We start from the raw sequence: 18,273 nt of genomic DNA, 5'->3' as shown, positions 1-18,273 counted from the left end.
TCTCTCTCTCTCTCTCTCTCTTTTGGATAGCCAAGAGAACGTTTAATCTAATCAAAACACTGAGCATGTGTAATTTGATGATGACGTCATTATGGGGAGGTCCTGGCAAGATGAGATTTGACCAATCATGTCCTATGATTCGTAATCAATGAATTACTTCCTGTATGATGTGCGCTACCTCTCAGAATCAAGTTTGTGTTTCGATTAAAGAAAAAAAAGAAGAAAATGCAAAACAAATAATGTGTGACGTCAACCCCATTTCTAATTAGCATACCCCTCACAATTAAACAAATGTAGATATTTTGTGAAAAACGGGAAACTTGAAAATACCAAGAAACTTTTTTGTACTGCCATTTGCATTCTGAAATGTTTCTTTATGTCTAACTTTTAAGAGTCGACCAACATAAGTTTTTGTTACTTTGCAACCAGTGGAACTCAATTGAAAAGCGATATTTAAATTACAAAAAACCTTTAAGGTAATAAATCATTATCGACCATTATGAACACACAAACAGGTATAAAATTATCATTTTTTAATTTTTTCCTTTAAAATATGATCACAGAGAATTACGCATTCTTAGGTTATACCAATTATCGTAGTAAATCTTTTAAAGCAAGGAAACATTTAGTAAATTAGGTCAATATCTATTAATGAGTATAAAAACATACGAAATCATACCCCAATCATGCCAATTGCCATGAATGTTTACTGATCATGACAGATTTAGAAAAAAAATATATATTACATTAAATTAAATATCAAATGCGACCTGCCATCCTCAAACCAATAATATGTCGCCCAAGATGAATTTCGAGGTTTTCAGTGTTTATATCGAAAAAGCTCATCCTAAGCTTTAAAAATGTAACTTGCCAAAGACTTACAAACATGACTATATTTTGCATGTTACATATATAAACTTGTTTATTTTATATATGTAAATAAACGAGAAAAAAAATCCACAAGAATATCTGTTGTAACTGAAGCATGTAAGGCTTTGTCGCCGCTACGGCACCATAACCTACAGCAACAAACTGAATACTATGTGCGTGTGTCTGTGGGGGGATGGGTGTGCGTCGCGCGCGTGTGTCTCACCGTCATGCCTGTGTGTTAGATTTAGGAGGGGTAGGGGTTCAGAGACAAGAACTTATGGTAGGATTGGGTCACCAAATGCACATTCCGATTCAATGGCGAGATTGTAATTGTTTCCCTGACCTCCTTTAAACTTGCTTGTTACTATTCGGAACCATCCAGTCTCTCCCTGTAAAAATCAACACAATAAAAATGTCCAAGATTCGTATGGAGCAACTATTATAATATAGTTCTAAGCATCTTAATTATTGGTAAAAGCAACTTCATTAATACAGTTATTGCACGATCTTTTTTACATGGAGGTTTACAAGCGATTTTTTTGCTTCGTGTTTGTTTTGTCGTTTATCATTGACACGCGAATAGCTGTGATCTCATGAAACCCTTGGGATCAAATCTTCGGTGTAATGATGGTCTTTCGCTGCCGAATTACAGGTACACACGTTTTGATTTCCTAATGTGTTATGCCTTCAAGATAAATTTATATACAAATATATTGTACACACACATTGTGGAACAATTATTACCCTTATATTGTACACACACATTGTGGAACAATTATTACCCTTTTTAGATATCACATTTCCATTAATTCAATGTCAAACGTGATTGTTTTGATGGTCTTCGCTCTCTTCCGCAATAACATTTTTTTGGCAGTTTTTTTTTATGCTTACCTAACTTACGAATTGATCCTTTCCCCCAAATTAGTATTTTTTAATGAAAATATCAAATGGCAGCAGATATCATGGAGATATTAAACATAGCTATTAATATAGCTCCATGCATATATATAGAGTATAGGCCTCGTGAGCATGGTGAGTGAGAGATTTTTAAATCACTATATCTACTCTCCATTCTATGTGACATATTTTCATGATCATATTCGTCTTTCTACGGAGAGTATAATGTTCAATTTAAAAGCAATAGTTGAATACAGGCTTCATTACAAATACTTTTTTAAATAATTCGAATTAAACATGAAATTAAGCACATTTACCCATGGAGTTCCCCACGAGTTTCTTGCGATCCAGTATTCCACTCCCGTGCTATCAACTCCCCAGCCAACAACAGAGACGATATGATTTAGCTTTGAAAAATAAAGAGACATGGATGACAAAATAGATAGATACGTGAATGCAAATATATTTTAAATATTGAAAGAATGAATATACTTAAATGAATAAGTCAATATTCAATATGAATATAAATGGGGTATTATCCAAACTATTTGGACACATGGGAATGTTGGAAAATTGTGATAAACGACTTCAACAGTTGGCATAGTCCAAAACTATATTGGTATGATTCAATTCGCTGTGTATGACTTTATCAAGAGGTCCATGCTTTATTTTGGCTGGTTAGTTATATTTTTTAATATTTGTTTTATAATGTAATTTTTTGTTTTGTTTTTGCTTCATTTTTTTTAAATTGAAAATCTTTTTAACACCCCTTTCATATTGAACTGAAGAGGCCAGTTTGAAAGGGGTATAAGAATTCGTGACCATAAGCATAATACAGGTGTTTAAATTCTCAAATTCCACCAAAAAAAATCTTGATTTGTTTACGCATGTTACCAACATACATTGTAGGAGCGCCTTGAGCACCACAAGGTGGATATGTGCGCAATATAAATATCCTATATCATCATTATTATCATTTTGATACCCGCTTAAATAATCAAATATTCATTCCCAAACATAGAAAAATAATTTTCCAAAACAACATTCGTAATACTGGCCCCAAAATATGGAACGAAATTCCGGATTACATCAAACAATCTCTATCGTCAACTAGCTTTAAGTATAAAATGAAAAAAACTTCTTCTGTTATTTTATATATGATTATTTACACCTTACGTTTCCTTTTGACTTTAAGTTAACATAAACCATGGGTAACTGTTATTGCGGCATTTATATTTTGTCCCCACTAATACATTTGTTGAGCATTCTATTTTATACAGTAATCATGCACGCCTCCCCGCTCACTTCTCCCTCTCTCATTCCTTTCCTTCTCTTCTTTTCTCTGCACTTTCCTTTGTATTGTTTTTTGTATTGTATTTTTTCTATATTATAGGCGTATCCCGCCACAAGCCTCGGCTTTTAGGGTATACGCCTTCTTCTTCTTTATACCAAAACATGTACATATCTATATTCTTAATTACAATTTGATTTTTGTATGAATTAATGTTTATGAAAAATGTTTTGAAATGGAAGAACATAAATGTTTATTTGAATTGAATATCCTTATTACTTACCAAGGGCTTGGTATTATATTCACTATACACGCCCCCAGAATAGTTGTGAAACATCGGACTAGCATCGATGCCGCAGCTGATTAACAAAAATAAAGGGGGGGGGGGGGTGAAGAAACAATACTTTCAATAGTTTATGAATATTTATGATTATTAGTAAACAAGGAGATATCACAGTGTTATTTTTTTAACAAAATAAAAACTTAATTAACGACAATTTTGGAAGCTATGTTGTCCCGTGACATCAGCGGCGTATTGAGCCAAAGATTTTGAAGGGGGTGGGCAGATATGGCGGATGGAGCAAAATGTCTAAAAAGATGCGAGCGAGCGACACAAGCGGAGCACAATTTTGACCTTTTTGATACAAAAATCTCTTTTGCGGGAAAGATTTTGACACTATATACCGGCAGAAAATAATGTAAATATTTTATTATTTTCCTTTCCTCTTTTGTCATTTTATCCGATTTTAAAACATTTTGTTCGGTCAATCGAGGAATTGCGCCTTTTTATTTGTATAATTATACCGAATTCTAAATTCAAAGGGGAGTGAACTGTGTGCAGTCTCTCATTGACTGTGTGTTATAAATGCATATTCTAAAAATATACGTTTTCAGATATCTACTAATACTACAGAGAATAAATTGACCTATAATTGTATTTGTATAGAGAAACTAAAATGTTTTGATAGGAAAAGTAGCTGTTTTGCTACTTGGTAACATAATCATTGCGGTATAAATATATTGAGTAGCTAATTAGCATGTTACCATTCAAGTGGCTCTATATCACTGGACTACACTAGCATTATGGGTCAGGAAGCTGGCCAGGTATGAGTATTTTAGGACTCGAGATGGCGCTATTGGTTCGTATATCTGCTTTAAAATACCTGATCGGTCCAGATTGATATATTTCTGACATCATTTGATCACGCCCGGTGAGCCCTCCATAGTCAGCTACCTTGTAGATGGTATAGTTGGAGAGCTGTGTACATTTGCCATCGGGGCTACATGTTCCGCACTGGTTCAGTGGATTGCATTCTGCATGCATGAAGCAGTAACATGAAACAATATGTTTATGAAGTAATCAACGAGACGTTTAGCACGGGCCCATATTTGAAAGAGAGAGGGAGAGGGGAAGGGGGAAATTCAACCACAAAACACTGAAAAGTGAATAAAAGGATAATTTTAATTTTGATATTTGCAATGGATATGAAATATTGTATGATTTTTATTTATGCACCATTTTCATGATTTAGCATTTTCAGCATTTAAAGGGGAATCCAACCCAAATAAAAAATTGTTTTTATAAGGAAAAGAAAAATCAGACAAGTTGATAGGTGAAAGTTTGAACAATATTGGACAAACATCAAGAAAGTTATGAATTTTTAAAAGTTGTAAATATTGGTAATCACTATACCCATGGAGACTTCAAATTGGCCGCATATGGGATGTCATAGTGATGTAAGGCAAGGACTATTCCTCCATGTACTCCAATACATATTTTGGCTAAAATGTCATTTTTCCCAAAAGTTTTATTTCAAATTATATTTTTCTTTCATGAGGACATAAAACAATATACTACCTGGGTTATATTTAGATTACTGCCCCAGGGGAATGGGTACTTAAGAGAAAACCACAAATCCCTGATAATAAAGTACATGGCCTATGAGAAAGTTGTCCTTGCCCCTTGTCATAATTTACTTACTGAGTTGCCAATTTGAAATCTACATAGTATTAGTGATCTGAATTTTAAAGCAGCTATAACTTTCTTATTTCTTGTCCAATTTCTTTCAAACTTTCACCATTCCGTTTAATTTATTTTTCTCCTTCCCGACACAACATTTTATGGCCAAGGCTGGATTCCCCTTTAAATATAAAAAACTTATGAACAGAGATCAGATTTGTACTGGGGTTATATACCAAAACACAAACAGCCTCAAGGGTTCCATGACATTTACTACGGCAAGAATTGCTCCGATTGAAAGTCTGCACGTTAAGCCAGACATAAATTCTAACCCCCAAAGCGAATCATCATCTTACCATTATTCTGAACAAAAAAAAACTCAATCCTAACTCTAAACCTATGCCCACTGAGATATTAAGACGGGAGCAAATGTCATAGGAGCATAGTGTCGTCTCACCGACCCAGACCGACCCGGCTATTAAATATTTTGTTTCGATCGGTTGTGGTTCGGCTCGTTGGTGAGACTGTAGCCTGACCCTACACAGGGGCCGCGGAACAATTTTGAAAGTGGGGGGGGGGGCTGCATGACCATGCAAAAAATAACAGATCAGATGATAATTTTTAAGTTTTTGTAATCGGTTCTGGAAAAAAGTGGGGGGGGGGGCTGAAGGCTCCTCACCCCCACTGGTTCCGCGGCCCCTGCTCCATAGGTATACGATACCTTGGTCGATGGCTTGGTAGTTGTTGCAGGTCTCATCGGGTATCCCGTGCTCATGGGCGTACTTGTACACACCGATGTCGAAGCCCCCGTGACAACTGCCGGCATTGCCGCAATCGATCACGTGCTGAGCAGATAGATACGCCGATGGCCACGAACCGTTGCGCATGATGTTAATACGATCTTGAGCAAAGTCCACATAAATATGGGTTAGGAAGCGAATGGAGAGTGGCGGGGTGGAGAGGCATTGCAGTGGTAGAAAACGAAAGGAGAAGTTATTTACAGAAAGTACGTTGAATGTCATTAGTTTCGTTTTGTGACTTAAATGCATGTTAATTTTTGATATGCTAAAAAGTAATATGGATCTGAAACTATTTTTGCAATTTTCAATTGAGTAATTTCTTCTGCTTCCATTTTTCCATTTGCTATATGTTTGTCTTCTTTTTACTCTTCTTCGTCTTCTTCTTCTCCTTCTCCTTCCTTTTCTGTACCATCTTATTCTTCCTCTTCTACTTTTCTTCTTTCTGTCATTGTTATTATTCTTATTACTATTATCATAATAATCATCATCGTCGCCATCATTATTTTCACATGCATTGAAAATCCTCCAACATGTACCAAAAGTAAAGTCACATTGTTTATATTTCTATACCTGCAAGTGCGCTTGTTGACCCCATAGCCCAACAGGAGCCGCAGAAATGGGGGATATGCTGGTTCCTTGTGGGACTCACATAATTCTTTCCATCCACATTCCGCCAGTCCCATTGTGTCGGGAGGCTACTCAGGTCTATTGACTCATAGGGGCGAGGATATGATCTTCATGAGATTGTGATAATGAACAAGAAAGAATAACAGTAGGAGATTAAATTAAAAAAAAATCAAACAAAAATAATAAAACCACCATTAAACAAAAACTAATTTACTCAAATATTTATATTAAGGAGGGAACTTATATTTACTTCTCTTAAATTTCCTTGATACTGCAGTATGATTCTCAAATATTTTTCGTTTTAATTAGCGATGAATGAAAATTATTTGACAGAGACGATAAAAATAGTTTGTAGTTTTAAGACAACATAATTGTACATAATTTAAATAATCATATATAGCCCATTGGGACTAATATCAAAAGCGCATTATAAGTAATAATGATAATAATGATGATGATGATGATGATAATAATGATGATAATAACAATAATATTGATTATGATAATATTAATAATAATAATAAAAATGAAAATAATAATAATAGTAATATCAAATAATCATAACAGTAATAATAATATTGACAATGATGATAATAATGATTATGATTTATAATAAGGATGAAACACAACTAGAATATCGCACCTGATTGGCTTGACATCTCGTGCTTTCTCTGGTAAGTAACATGCTTCAAACTTAAATGCTGAGCAGACAACAGAACAGAAGGAAATCAGAAACAGCAGTATTAATTCTCTTTTAGACGCCATACTACTATAGAAATATGCGTTCAGCTCTATGAGTGATCAACCAATACTTAGACGACTTATGTATACAAAATGTATGAGTGAATAATACATTAATTATACTGTGTAATAGTATTAATTTTGAACCCTGCCCTTTGTTATTAGACATTGGTCGATCGCCGAAAGCTGATAACATTGGCCTGGTTTACAGTTTCTGATATGATTTACACAAATTGCAATCTCGTTTAATTATCCAAACTGTGTTCATAAACATGATAAACATGTACCTGTGCACTACGGTGGGGGGGCGACTGCCTTCCTTTTATTTCTAAAGTAGTTAAAAATAGAAAAGAAGAGGAGGGGGAGGGGAAAAGATGAAGAAAACTGAAAAGATGACAGGTTGTCATTTTTGGGGGTCGTAATTTTTTTACAAGCAATCTGCTTATATAATGACAATCCTTCTCCTGCAAACTTCAAAATGATGTTAATATTATTTGGTAGTAGATCATATTTGTTTAGAAAGACTTTGTTTAGTCCATTTTTTTCTGATGATTTATGCCCACAAACCACCCAGTATATTATGTTTGTTAAGTATTGAAAATTGTATTATATACGAATGTTATGAATGCAGAAGAAAACAATCAAATCAAATTAGCTGTCAAAAAGAGCGGTCTGAGTCCCCTGCACTACCCCTATTATTCAAGTAAGAAAGATGACGTCATCTTTAGGACGTCTTTCCCCTTATTAAATTCCCTGGCTCCGCCCCTACCCCGACCATTAAAAAAGGGATTTAACCAGGAAATTCAGCAGTAGGCCTATATCCCAGTGGAACCAATAAACCCCCACCAGACTATATAAACACGAAGAAAAATAAGAAAAAGATACACAAAAAAGAAGAGGGATGTGAATAATTTTGCCCATTTAGAAATCATAAGTCGGTACCATAGTCAACTTGACAGAACACTAAAGGTAAAACAGCGCCATCAATGTTGCCGCGCAGAGATGGGGGGGGGGGGGAATCAGGAGATCCCATGTTACGGATGAGATATCACTTTCATGAAGTGGAATACATAAGGGAATAACATCGAAAGGGTCCTTATGTGAATTACCTTGAAATTTAATGATGTCATTGCATGCTCATGAAGCATAATGGTAAAGAACTGTTCTAAGAAGAATAAATCATAACGTCATGCAGTAACTTATCAAGTACAGGTAAATGACAAAATTAAGTCTAATTATTGGTTTAAACCTGACGTAAAATATAATGTAAAGCGATTTTTACTGAATTGAAATAAGTCGTGGACTCAGAAAGTAGATGTAACAGAAATTCTGTTTCTGTTTCTGGTAACTCCCGTATAGGAACTCGGCAGGACAGCTTTTTGTTGGTAAACGCCAAGCTGGTATAAAATAAATTACCATTTTGTTTATATAATGTAAAGCGATTTTTCTTTACTGAATTGAAATAAGTCGTGGACTCAGTAAGTAGATGTAACATAATTTCTGTTTCTGTTTCTGGTAACTCCCGTATAGGAACTCGGCAGGACAGCTTTTTGTTGGTAAACGCCAAGCTGGTAGGAACTCGGCAGGACAGCTTTTTGTTGGTAAACGCCAAGCTGGTAGGAACTCGGCAGGACAGCTTTTGTTGGTAAACGCCAAGCTGGTATAAAACATAAATTACCATTGTAAATATAATTTAAAGCGATTCTTTTTTACTGAATTGAAATAAGTCGTGGACTCAGTAAGTAGATGTTACATAATTTCTGTTTCTGTTTCTGGTAACTCCCGTAGGAACTCGGCAGGACAGCTTTTTGTTGGTAAACGCCAAACTGGTAATAAAACCAATTACCTAGGAAACATTGTACGTCTAGTTTAATCAGTCACTTGGCTGACATTATAGACGACATATTGCTCGGGGCCTTTTTATCAAAGTGAAGAGCATGGCAGAGTGGGGAGTCGAACTTACAACCTTGTGATTATGAGTCCAATGCTCTAACCACTGGACCACACGACCCGATTTACTGGACATGCTTGAGTAAAATGATTGCAAATAAAGCGACTAAATTTTACTTAAAACTGCCAAAGTTTTGAATATTTTTTAAAATGCGGCAAATATTTCTCACTTTTATCAATTAATTTCAACATGTGTTTTTTAAATATTTTTTTTTTACAGTGAGTCTTTTGGGCGGCTCACTAGCTCCATCAGTCTAGAGGGAGGACTGTCGCGGAGAAGACGTGATGTCTTCTGGAGTTTGAAGACCATCATCTCCCTTGGGCCGCGGAATGGTTTTGAAAGTAGGGGGAGGGGCTGACCATCCAAAAACACCATCAGATGGTCATTTTTTAAGACATTTTTGTACAAGGTTTAGAAAAAAGTGTTCTTGTGTGTGTGTGTGTGTGTGTGTGTGTGGAGGGGGGGGGGAGGGGCTTCAGTCCACCCCACTCCACCCAGCTCCCCTCCGGTACCGTGGCCCCTGTCTCCGACATCTATCCATCCATCGCTTCGCATATACCTGTATCTATATTGGCGTCAACATTTAGGAGAATGGGGTGTAACAATGAATTTTCTATCAAGGAAGAAAAAGTGGTATGGATGTAACAAAAAATACAGAGAGAGGAGAAGGGAGAGAGAGAGAGAGAGAGGGGGGGGGGGGGGGCTCATAGAGGTGGATAAAATAAGCTGGGGTAGCTCCTAATAGCTTGGTCGAGATCCAGGTCGTAAACTATCCCTCTTGTATCTAGTAAATACAAATGATAATAGCAAGCTAAAACAAACTCGGGTCTCTTTTATGTCTGCGACTTCCATAAAATCTTTGGCTCGCCGGAGGCCTGAGCAATTTGTTGACAGAATTCTTTTTATCTTCACGTGTTGACTTAGATATTGATATTGTATATAGTTTCGCAATCTGCGAAATGCGCCGACATCATCCGTTTATTCAGTTCAATTTTGTTTAACCTCAATGTTTGCATGGAAATGATTTTTGAAATATGCAAATAAACACGTCAAAACTCTGGCTTTGACTGTGAGAGTTCTTATAAAGTGCTTGTAAAAAGCAGGGGCCATGGAACGATTTTGAAAGTGTGTGTTGGTGTGTGTGTGTGAGTGTGTGTGGGAGGGGGGGGGGTTGATTTGGTTCTTCTACTTTTGAAAGATATTCGTTTTGCACCAAGTAAATACATACAGTATCGTGTGCTCAATATTTGAAGAAAATGAAATAGACTCCCTAAAAAGGATAGTATAATAAAGAACTGCGTAAACACCCCCCCCAAAAAAAAAACAGAGAAAAAAAATAATTAACCCTTTCATTTAATATTGATATCGGCAGTATTTTTTATTGCCGGCCTTTGTGTCACTTTCTTTTCAATTTTGATTGCTGTTGATACAAGTCATCACACAACGTGTCAGAGTCTATATGTGTCGATCTGTAAACATCTCAATGTAAGATACCTATATACTTGATAAGGAATGTGATAAATAAATGAATAATTCAAGTCTGTGACTCAATTTTTAACATTACATTGATTTGATATCGTTTGTCCGATCTTGATGATTTTATTGTTTACTCAAGATAATTCCAGGAACGCCAGCAGTGTTCGAAAGCACAGTATCGTATTCCTAATGACAACACATCTCACTGTGATGAAGTGCTTTAAAAACCGTATCTATGAAAGCCAAACACTGCTATCTATTCGTTACAAACAAGATGATAAGCCCCCGTCAAACTCGAATGCTTTATGATTCTGAAAATTTGCCTCTTAAGATTGAAAACAAATATAATCGTTGAATTACACGATCAATGGGATTTCGACGTCATATAAACAAGCTGGGATGACGATCGTGTATAAATTATGGATTTCATGTTCGACAGTATCCAAGGGCGGTGTGTAGAGGGGGGGGGCGAGAGATGGCCTGGTAATGACGTGAACTTTCCGAATCTAAAAAAAATAGAGAAGTTTATCCTGACAAAAAATGTAATGTAGAAATAAAGGAAAAGAAATAAAGAAATATTGATGAAGGTTTCAGGAAAATCCATCAAAGATTAAAAGAATTATTAGAATTTTAAGTTATTTGTGACGTTATACGCGAGCAACTTTCCAATAATTATAACGTGTAATGAAAAAATCAATGAAATGTCATTTTATAAAAATTGGAAATTCGTTCATTGTACCATGATCAACAGATAAATCATTCCACATACACTAATGAACAATTAACAAATTGAAATTTATGCATTTCATTTTACATGCCGTATGGGACAGTTGCTATTTCGTGGTCCTGTTTCATAAAGATTTGTTATAATAATAAACTAGGAATTTCTATAACAAGCTTACTATCAGCCAATCAGATTCAAGCTTTTCGGTAGCTTTTAACTATTATCGCAAATTTGTAACTTTTAAGAAACGGATCCCATGTTGTCACAAATCAAAAACTTTATTTTCTTATAACTTTCTGAATCTTTGATGGATTGTTCTCAACCTTCATTATTTTTTTAATCATTATCTTTCTGGTATTTTCTATTCTTCAGGGTGAACTTCCCCTTTAATAAACGGGTAAACCAGAATTACGCAACTCAGATCTCTATTAAGTTAAAATACCTTAAAAGTATATCCTTCCTTTCATTCCTTTTTTCTATCTCTTCTCCCCCTTGTAAAATCTGATTTATTCATATGATTTCGTTGGTTTGACTGTAGCATAGCTTCATGAGAGGTTGTATAAACTTTAACTCATTAAAATACTTTGTAAAATCATTTTTCGTAAATCGTCCCTGTCCTTTTAGAAGACTATAATGCCCACTATATAGCACTCTAAGAGTGAGCCAGCGTGGCGCCATTGTGTCACCGTCGCATTACCTCCTCCTCTTGGCAGCATCGACATGATATCCATTGAGGAGGAGAAGGGGGTGACTGGGGGTCTATATGGGAAGGAGTATACGAGCATTGAGCAAGATTGCTACAGAAAGGGCACCAAGAAACTAGTAAAATAAATCATGATCATTAATGAGCAAAAGAATGAACACTCATTTCTTTGAACATAATCGATGTATCCCATGCCATACCAATACATGTATGTCATTTTCAACTCCATCTTACGCATGTTAATATTTCGTCATCTCAAATGCTTAACTAAAATAATATTAAGTGGAGTTATTGTATATAGTAACGGTGTTCTTTATTATAACTATGTTTATTATTATTTTACATTATCGAAGACAAAGGTAAAACCCGATATTACGCACATAGTGTAATACATGGATGAATCTGTACATGTAATTTCTCTTACAATTCTTCTGATTTATATAACAATAGCTAAATATAGTGCGAAAAATTGAAACCCCTCAAATTTAATAGTAAACACAAGCAATCACCTTGAAAGAATACGATTGTCAAGACACAATCTCGAATAATGCAGTTAAAGGAGAAACATCATCGGCCCCAAAATCGGAAGAGAATCATAGGAGACCCCCTTCTATCCTCGCGCCATATTTCGCTCTTATGTTGCTATCTACCTCCCCTTCTCCAGCTATCAATCGCTTTCAACCATCAACCTAACAGTTCCTTTACAACTTCGCGCTCCATGGAAGACAAACTTTTTATCTGAAGCTCTTGACCCGAGCGAGATTTGGCGGGTTCATAGATGCGACGGAGCCAGGCCTATCTCTATCTCGGCGGACGCCACGGCGAGCCTTGAGCAGAGAATCTGCTGTATATCAACTCCGCGGCAATTACCGAGACATGTTTACACGTTTTACAGAAATTATACGAGCTTTTGCTATCAGGACTGGCTTAAGTGGGATCAGCAGTAGCAAGAAACTTCCCGCCTCTTCAAACCCCTCCATTCGTTCGGAACCCCATCCCCTTTATCCATAATTGTCCTATTTTGTATTCCCCATTCGGGACGTGGGGAGAAAAAAAAGTAAATTCACCGTTACTTCAAAATACATTTAAGAAAAAAAAAAGGAATGAAACATTTTCTCTCAGTACAATGACCATCCAACGCAAAGCAATAATAACATTAAAATAAGGCCGCGAAATATTTTATATAGTATGTATAAAGGAGGGTGGAACCTCAAACCAAATGTCAAACCAAAAATGCAAAGTCTTAATGGAAAAGCGTGATAATTGCGCCTTGGTTATAAAACGGGCAAGTAATAAATCATATTCTGTAAAATCAGAAAGCACCGATTTAGATATGAAATTTAAAAATGTTCTTAATATGCTTCTTTGATGTGAAGGGGTCCATTAAAAAAAATGTCAAATATGTCAAAACAAGAGTGACATAACCTTTTTGGTGCAATCTCGGACACAATATAGGTGAAAAGTACCTTTTTGTTCTTAATTGCATCCGGATATAGTTGTACCCTTTGAAGTGCAAAGTGTCATTTAGGGTGCGTTAATTTTTGGGCTCAAAAGGGGCAAACCAATAGCAAAATGTATGACTGCACTTCTAAAGGATACAAATGTAGCAAAATTTTCAAAGGAGTTCCAGCTATTGCATAGGGCCTATGAAGGGTGAAAATTTGCAAAATCGGCATCACAGTTAAAGAAAATATATGTGAATTCCAAACAGAAAGTTTGTTTTTGTCTTTATACTTTATAAAGTTGCCAGAAACATTTGACATCTTATAACACTGCATCTTGTAAAATAACAACATGCCATGCAAGTTTAACTGGTTTCAATAGTTTCATTCTCCTTTAATGTTTATTAATAATGTCTTGTTTATATATTGCTATTAAATTTAATAAAAATGTAAATTTCATCACCTCTTTTTTTAAGGAATATCCAAATAATATACACATATATCACATTAATTTTCTTGATCATTGTACATGTTGTTGTAATATATATATCTTTTTTTTGTTTCTCGAGTGTAAATTTTAAATTGTTGTTTTGCCTGTGTAATGACGGACACGTGTCATGCCCATAAAGAAAGGTGTGTATTTATCTCCCTATATTGGTGTAGTTACGCACTTTTTCTTTGTGTATGGATTCTTATGATCCTCACAACGTAATCCCAAGGCCCCCCGGCCAATTCCCGTCCCCCTCTCCCTTTCCCCTCCCCATCTCTCACGTAACCATTATCATTCTTTTCAAGATTCTAGACAACACTAATTCAAGTTAAATATGTCAATGACCTTCCAGTTGACAAGGGGAGAATTTTCACTTCACGACTTCTCGACGCCTTCTTAAAGCTCCCATTTCTAAACACACCACTCAACAGCTAATGTTTGACGAATACCAGGGTTTCTGACATAGAGTTTAAACTCCTCAACAAGATATTCAAAATTTCAGTCTTGTTATTCTTGAAACACTTCCACTTTTGTATTTTCATTGGCCATATAATTTCAACGCTGAATTTCCTCTCGCGTTGGTGAATCCTTTTAGAAACAAAAGGCTGATCGGGATATTGATCATGACAACGAACTCACTGTCTGAATTCATACCTATGTCGTTCACCTCTCTATCCATTCGTTCTTATGAATTCGTGGGGCTGTTTCAAAGGTAAATTAAGAATTCGTCTACTGCCAACTCCTCCACTCACCACATGGTCTACATTCATTTAGTCTAATGCATATTGGACCAACTGGTTATTAGACGAATTGGTAAGTGGACGAACTAATGGTAGACCAAATGTTAGTAGATGAGTTGGTAATTAGACGAATTGGCGATAGACCAATTGAAAATAAACTGTTTCAAAGGCTGATCTTACGTCACACATGAGTCGACGAATGTGAACCATATGAACATTTTCTTATGAGCAATCTGATTCTCAACCGTTTTAATATACATCGGCTGAAGTGGTGATATGATGTGAGCAGATCGAACCGAACTACTTTTTATAAGGCAATTCGGCTATAAAAATATCTTTAATTTCTTATTAAGCAGAAAAACATACGCCACTATACTAGTTTGTGAAGCCATTCGTAACTTACAAATAACTCATGACACAACCCTTTCACCCTTACCGTTCCCACCCCCCCCCCCCCTCTCTCTCTCTTCTTGACTTCCCCATTATGAAAGTTTCTAGGTCAGCTTTAAGCAAATATTTCACGACCTATGTTGGTTTTTCTTCGACTAGAACTGTGCAGTGAATGATGGGGTTCAGAAATTGTTACCTTTTAAGCCAAATTTCCACATCCACTTTCAAAATATCAACTGAAGTCTCAAACCACTCAAATATAATTACCAGTTCCTTTTGATCATTTATTCTCATTCATTCCTGTCCAACAATATCGGAATGGTAAACCCCCCAAAACATGGGAAAAAGGTGCGAATAAACAAATGATGAAAGTTGAATACAGGAATATAATAAATTCATATCATACCAAAATGTCATTCTCATCCTCAATGGCGCAATATGCTGTTTCGGGGGGGTTTACCATTCCGATATTGTTGGACAGGAATGAATAAGAATAAGGATCAAAAGGAACTGGTAATTACAATTGAAGGTTGTTTACTGTTATAGTGGTATTCTCCAGACCTTTCTTTCTCAAGGAACACAATCGACATATTCTTTGCTTTTTAAAAAATACCCATGCATGGTAAATCTGAAATCTCTACGTTGCTTTTAAGTGAGATGAAGAATGAAATGAAATCTAACTTTATTCCCGTCTTCTTCAATATTTCTTGTACGAGAGCTTCCTCTTCTTCATTTCATTTTAATAAAATAAATTGTTAAACATCTTTTTTGGAAATCACAATCATTTATATCTGTCACATTATAAAAGTCCATGTATCAGAACAATAATCGTAAGCATAATCATGATCGTCATGGTTGAGTGGTAACAAAGTTATACTCCAAAGGGGGGGGGGGGGGGGGAACATGATTTGAAGAATGATTTTGGAAATAAATGACTGATATTGAATTTGTTGAGTTTGATTTTCTTGTGCACGTAGAACGAATAGCGAAAGAGATAGGGTGTGGGATTTGACTCTTCTGCACCGTGGGCGACCAATCGTCTGCGACAACCAAGATGTGATGACATAAAGCGCAGGATCGCCAAATAAATCAGAATCTTGCTAAGATGTAACGAACCTTGAAAGAAAGAATGGAAATGGCTGTGAAAGTGGATGTGCGTGTGTGTGTGGGTTGGTGCGAGAGAGAGAGAGAAAGAGAAAGGGTGGGGGGTAGGCTGAGGGGTGGGTGGGGATCGAGCAAAGACGGTTTCTTCCAGTTGTGTGGGCCATCATGAGAGTGGTTTACTGCCCTGGCATCACTCCTGATAACCACCTTACCTTTTTGAGATTACCCATGGCATCTTGGGGAGCATTTTCACAAAAAGTTGTGCCGCTGATTTTCACAAACATGAGTTATAAGCTACTGCAAATCCTTCCCTCTAATTGGCTGAGAACAAATTGGTCGGTGAAAGTCATTGTCATAACTACTCATGAAATGCTCCCCTTGTCGTGAGGAGTTGTGGTATACGCTCAATGAGAAATCGAAAATAAAAAAGGTCTAGAAAAAACCTGAGTGACCATGCGTTCTCATTTTATCCCCTTTCGCCTGTTTATTCATTTCAAATCAAATAAAAGAAAATATCAAATTTGAGTATTACATACATAGAAGCAATGCATTTTATATTAGACAGAACAATCACGTTCATAATAATAGTTTCCAGGGGTCGCGGACTGCGGGGGTTCACCTCCCACTTTTTAATTACATATGTACAAAACTGTATCTTATTGTGATGTTTTTGCAAGTTTAGCAACCCCACACTTTCAAAACCGTTCTATGGACCCTGGAAATAAATTGAGTAAAATTTGTTTTATTCATTTGTTGATTAATCAATCAAATTAATCGTTCTATCATTTTGTTTATTCTATATCAATCAATTTATTTTTTCTTTTATTATTTCAAGTCTGGTAAAGACATTAATTCATTGAATTCATTTACCGTCATTCGTAAATATCTCATATTCTTAAATATATCATTTTTTTATATATAAATGCAGAATAGATTCACTTTTCATGTTACTCCAAACTTTTGAACATAGTAGAGGCAGAACCGCCTCTACCATGTTTAAAAGAATATAAAACAAGATGATAGGATAGAAAGGAAAAGAAAAAAAAAGAACAGAAAAGAAAAAATACAAAAGAGAAAAAAACAGAAAAGAAAAGGGTTAGGAAAAGAAAAAAAAAAAAAAGAGAAGGGAAGAGAAGAGAATGGAAAACAAATGAATAGAAGAGAATGGAAAATAGAAGAGATGAGAAAAGAAGAGAAAAGGAAAGGAAATGAAAGGAAGAGAAAAGAAAAGAGAAAAGAAAAAAAAGAAAGGAAAAGAAACGCAAAGGGCAATTCCATAAAATGATTTCAACTTTTGTGTAAGTCCGACCCCCATTTTTGTCAAGTCTTACTTCACTTCATAAAAGAATAAAAGAATATTACAGACTGTAAAAAGAACAAGAAATCAGAGGCAGACAATTTCATGAAGGTTCCACGGGGTCGGACGTACACATTTTATGGAATTGTCCAAAAGAAAAGAAAAAGAAGAGAATAAAAAGGAAAAAAAAGGCGCGGAAGGTATAGGCTTCAAATTGGTTTCAAGGGGAAGTTCACCCTCAAAAAAAAATAAGGATAGCCGAACAAAAATTGGTGAAAGTTTGAGGAAAATCCATCAAAGAATTTAAAAAGTTATTCATTTTTTTTTCTAAATTTGAGACGTTACGTGCGAATAGCTTTCCATGTATCGTGAATTTTAAAATCAATGAAATGTCATTATCTAAAAAAAATGAGGTTGGTTGTTATTGTACTTTCATGATATCAATAGACAAATCATTTTACGACCACCCCTAAAAGGAAAAGTATTTAGTCATCATAAACCATTAAAAATATGAAATGCTTGCATTTTATATTGCGTAATATACGGGGCATCTGGTCGTATGACGTCACAAATGAAAGAAATAAAATTCTTGTAACTTTCTTTACCATGTTAACCGTTGTTGGAGTTTTTCTCAAATCTCCATCAATAATTTTATTTCTAATTTTTTCCGGGTATATTTACAACAAACTTTTGGTCAGGGTGAACTTCCCTTTTAGTTGCTGATAAGAAGATCACGTCGCTGTTGCCATGGTTGTTCAGACGCGGTCGGC

General features: G+C 35.7%; 1 protein-coding gene across 1 annotated transcript; it reads right to left on the bottom strand.

The window, feature by feature from the left end:
• Positions 1 to 1,067: 1,067 nt before the first annotated feature.
• LOC121409716 (cathepsin Z-like) lies at positions 1,068 to 16,441 on the bottom strand. Its single transcript, XM_041601624.1, has 7 exons — positions 16,419 to 16,441; positions 6,389 to 6,552; positions 5,740 to 5,919; positions 4,222 to 4,372; positions 3,342 to 3,417; positions 2,085 to 2,174; positions 1,068 to 1,259 (listed from the first exon to the last, which is right to left on the bottom strand). The coding sequence occupies exons 1-7, from the start codon at positions 16,439 to 16,441 to the stop codon at positions 1,146 to 1,148; spliced, it is 798 nt and encodes a 265-aa protein (XP_041457558.1). The 3' UTR covers positions 1,068 to 1,145.
• Positions 16,442 to 18,273: the final 1,832 nt, after the last annotated feature.

This window comes from Lytechinus variegatus, chromosome 2, assembly GCF_018143015.1.
Source record: "Lytechinus variegatus isolate NC3 chromosome 2, Lvar_3.0, whole genome shotgun sequence".
NCBI classification, from domain to species: Eukaryota; Metazoa; Echinodermata; class Echinoidea; order Temnopleuroida; family Toxopneustidae; genus Lytechinus; species Lytechinus variegatus.
This window is presented reverse-complemented; position numbering and strand designations above follow the sequence as displayed.

What these genes read in the sequence shown, in the direction of transcription:
- LOC121409716 (XM_041601624.1), bottom strand. Translation starts at nt 16,441, where the DNA reads ATGCCATGGGTAATCTCAAAAAG. An exon ending in CCATGGGTAATCTCAAAAAG is followed by an intron (nt 6,553 to 16,418) that starts GTAAGGTGGTTA and finishes AATCTCATGAAG; the next exon opens with ATCATATCCTCGCCCCTATG. An exon ending in AATATAATACCAAGCCCTTG is followed by an intron (nt 2,175 to 3,341) that starts GTAAGTAATAAG and finishes TATTTTTCAAAG; the next exon opens with CTAAATCATATCGTCTCTGT.